The sequence below is a fragment of the Beta vulgaris genome, chromosome 6, assembly GCF_026745355.1.
Source record: "Beta vulgaris subsp. vulgaris cultivar EL10 chromosome 6, EL10.2, whole genome shotgun sequence".
Classification (NCBI taxonomy): Eukaryota; Viridiplantae; Streptophyta; class Magnoliopsida; order Caryophyllales; family Amaranthaceae; genus Beta; species Beta vulgaris.
This window is the reverse complement of record NC_079207.1, coordinates 9,744,825-9,748,831: the sequence shown is the minus strand read 5'-3', so window position 1 is coordinate 9,748,831 and position 4,007 is coordinate 9,744,825. Positions and strand designations below refer to the sequence as shown.

General features: G+C 33.1%; 1 protein-coding gene across 1 annotated transcript; it reads right to left on the bottom strand.

Annotated features, from left to right (window-relative positions):
* Positions 1–1,857: 1,857 nt before the first annotated feature.
* Positions 1,858–3,780, bottom strand: LOC104895563 (pentatricopeptide repeat-containing protein DOT4, chloroplastic). The gene has a single exon (XM_010682111.3). It carries the CDS (start codon positions 3,778–3,780, stop codon positions 1,858–1,860), a length of 1,923 nt encoding a protein of 640 aa, XP_010680413.2.
* Between the last annotated feature and the right edge of the window lie 227 nt (positions 3,781–4,007).

Sequence of the window (4,007 nt, the reverse complement as noted above, 5' to 3'; positions counted from 1 at the left end):
ATAAGTATAAGTATAAGTATAAGTATAAGTACAAGTACAAGTACAAGTACAAGTATAAGTACAAGTATAAGTACAAGTATAAGTATAAATATAAATATAAATATAGATATAAATATAAATATAAATATAAATATAAATATAGATATAAATATAGATATAAATATAGATATAAATATAAGTATAAGTATAAGTATAAGTATAAGTATAAGTATAAGTATAAGTATAAGTATAAGTATAAGTATAAGTATAAGTATAAGTATAAGTATAAGTATAAGTATAAGTATAAGTATAGTATAAGTATAAGTATAAGTATTAGTATAAGTAAGTTAATAAAGTATAAGTATAAGTATAAGTATAAGTATAAGTATAAGTATAAGTATAAGTATAAGTATAAGTATAAGTATAAGTATAAGTATAAGTATAAGTATAAGTATAAGTATAAGTATAAGTATAAGTATAAGTATAAGTATAAGTATAAGTATAAGTATAAGTATAAGTATAAGTATAAGTATAAGTATAAGTATAAGTATAAGTATAAGTATAAGTATAAGTATAAGTATAGATATAAGTATAGATATAAATATAGATATAAATATAAGTATAAGTATAAGTATAAGTATAAGTATAAGTATAAGTATAAATATAAATATAAATATAGATATAAATATAGATATAAATATAGATATAAATATAGACATAAAGGAACCACTTGCATTGTAGTACTATTTCTTTTTAAATTGTTTAGTAAATCAGATCTCACGCATGTGCAAGAATCTTCCTTTCTTTAATTGTGCAAGATTCTAAGTAGGAAGGATAAGAAAAAAACAAAGGGAGTACATTCTATCTATATCTATTACTTCATCTGTTTCAAATTAAATGCAACAATTTCCATTTTGGACAAGTTCAAATTAAATGCAACAGGTTCAAACCATCTTCTTTTAACAAGAAATCTTAAAATAAAAATTGAAAGAGAAATTCATTAATTGAAGGTCAAACGACATCTATTGTACGTATTAAAGAAAAACAAGATATAATGAGACAAGATCAAATCAAATTCGTTTTCGAATAAACTACAATGAACTAGATTGAGGAATACAAAGCAACCTCCTTGTATTTGCTAAATCAAACACCTATTGATGAGAAAATATATCATTCTAACGTAGTTTGCATAAGAAATATTCCGAATTAACCATATTGACCGCATCCGAGTTTTCAATACCTCAATGTTGATGGTCTTGAACTTCAATATATAGGAACAATTTCCCATACCATTTTTTAAACTTACACGTGAGAAGAGAATAAACCAAATACCAAACTCCCAAGAAAGAAAAGAAATAACCCAAAATTGAATAGAGAACTCTTAAAAAAATAGAGAGAATGGGAGATAATTAATAACAAAAGCAATAAAAACTAGAAGAAAAAGAAGAATTAGAGGCTTACCACCATCAAACGGATGATGACAGCCACAAACTAGAAGAAAAGGATTAGGTCTTAAATAGTATTTTCGAATTATATTGTATAAACTAATTTAATTAGGATGATAAATTGCTCACGAAGATTAGGAATTGGAGTTGGCTCAAGTAGTGAATTTTTCCATCTTCCCTAGCAAGGTCTAGAGTTCAATTCCTACCCCAAGTATTTGCTTGGTATTAAAGGGGGAGGGGGATTGGGGGGTGTCTGATTTGTAGTGGGCCTCTGGATGGGTGGCAACTATATATTTCAAAACTTACAACCAAATATTTATCATCAAGTTTTTGACTATGCGTCCAATGTCCATCGTGTATGCAAAATGAGCCCCTAATTCCAATCCCCAAAATCTCAAAGTACCACAGCCATCAGCCATGATAATGAAAATGATCAGACTTGGGAGTCTATCCAAATCCAACTACTTCCTTTCGGTTTGGTCAATCCTCTGCTTTCCATCAACTTTCTTACCCTCATTGCATCATCCCATCTTCCATCATCAGTGTATACATTTGAGAGTGTCACATAATGCCCAGCATTTTTGGGTTCTAAGCTAACCAGATTTTCTGCAGCCAACTTAGCAACCTCCATATCATGTTGCGCTTGAGCAGCAGCTAAAAGAGTCCCCCATATATGCTTGTCAGGCAAGATTGGCATTTCCGTGACAACAGCAAGAGCCTCGTTTAGCTGACCAGAACGCGCCAACATATCAACTAAACAAGCAAAATGCTCCATTGTCGGAACCAAGCCGAAGTCCTTACTCATGCTATGAAAGATTTTAAGCCCCTCAGTAAAAAGGCCCGAGTGATTGCAAGCTGAAAGAATTGATGTTAAGGTGACAGAGTCCGGAGTAAGACCTAAATGTATCATTTCTTCTAGAATTTGAAGAGCAGCCTTTCCTTTTCCGTGCATTGCAAACCCTCCAATCATTGTGTTCCATGAAACTAAGTCTCTTACCGGCATGTTGAAAAAAACGAGATCAGCTGAATTAATTGATCCACATTTACAGTACATGCTGATCAAAGCATTCAAAACTGGAACTACTGAAACTAAATTGTTCCTAAAAATGTAGGCATGAAGTTGTTTACCAGACTTCAGATCACAAATGGGTAAGATAGTTGATATTGTGGTTTGGTTAATCTTAACTCCCACAATTTGCATCATAGTGAAGGTTTCAAGTGCTGAATATCCCATCGCTAGATCAACCAGGCCAAAAATCATGGCATTCCAAGTGACCATGTCAAATTTGTCCATCAACTCGAACACATTTCTCATATCATGAACTCTACTGCACTTAGAGTACATTGTCAACAACGCAGGTCCACAGGAATTGTAGAATACGCGGGTTGAATGAGCTTTCATTCCATAGGCATGAATTTCTTGACCATTTCTTAGAGCTTGTAAATGCCGGCAAGAAACCACTGCACTAGAAAGAGAATCTAAATCAGATGTATATACAAGAGTCTTTATCATATCTCTGAATATCCTCAGGGATGCTTCGTGATTGCCAAACCTTGAATAGCCAGAAATTAAAGTTGTCCAAGAAACAACACTTGGATGTGCAATATTCCCAAAAACTTTGAGAGCTTCATCATATAAACCCATTCTACAATAAGCATCCATTACAGAATTCAGTGTGACTAAATCAGGTTCAACTCCCATTAATGTCATTGATCCAAATAATTCCAATGCTAACTCTAGAAACCCATTCAACACATACCCCGAAATCATGGCATTCCAAGACAGTAAGTCTCTCACGGCCATGTTATCGAAAATCCACCTAGCACTTTTGACATCCTTACATTTGGAGTACATGTCAATCAATGAACTACAAACTTGCACGTTTAACTCAGCTCCACACACAATAGCCTCTTTATGAATCATGGCCCCTGTTTCAAGTGCTGACAGTTGGGCACATGCCCTCAAAATCTTAGGAAATACATATTGATCAGGCAAAACACCCATAAACCGCATTGCAGCATAGAGTTGCAAACACTCAATGAAAAGGCCATTTCTTGAATGAAATGCAAGGAGAGCAGTCCAAGCAAAAACATTTGGTTCAGGCAATTCATCAAACAGCTTCTGGGCATAACCAAAGTGGTCACATTCTGCGTAAGATTGGACCAATTTCGTGATGACAAATTGATTTTGGTGTAGCCCATGTTGTATGATTTGCTGGTGGGTTTGTTTGGCTTGAGCTAATGCTCTTGAGTTGCTGCAAATCTGGAGAAGATGAGTGAGTTTTGAAGAGGAGAGAAGGTCAAAAGTAGGAGTTGGAAAAGATGAAAATTGTCTCCCAAGGAGCCATAATCTCATCTCAGTTGATGTTTTTCAATGATTACGATATTTACGAAGCTGAAAATAAGCATGAATCCAGTAATACTTCATGAGCTATGTTCTTGGCTTTCTGGACTGTATAAAAATGGTATTGGTGCATTTTCTAAAAAAAAAGGGTAATTGTGCATGATAAATGCCTAATCAGAAAGGTCGGAAAAAAAATTCATCTTTCAAAAAATATAGTAAATTAGAATATGAATTATTTA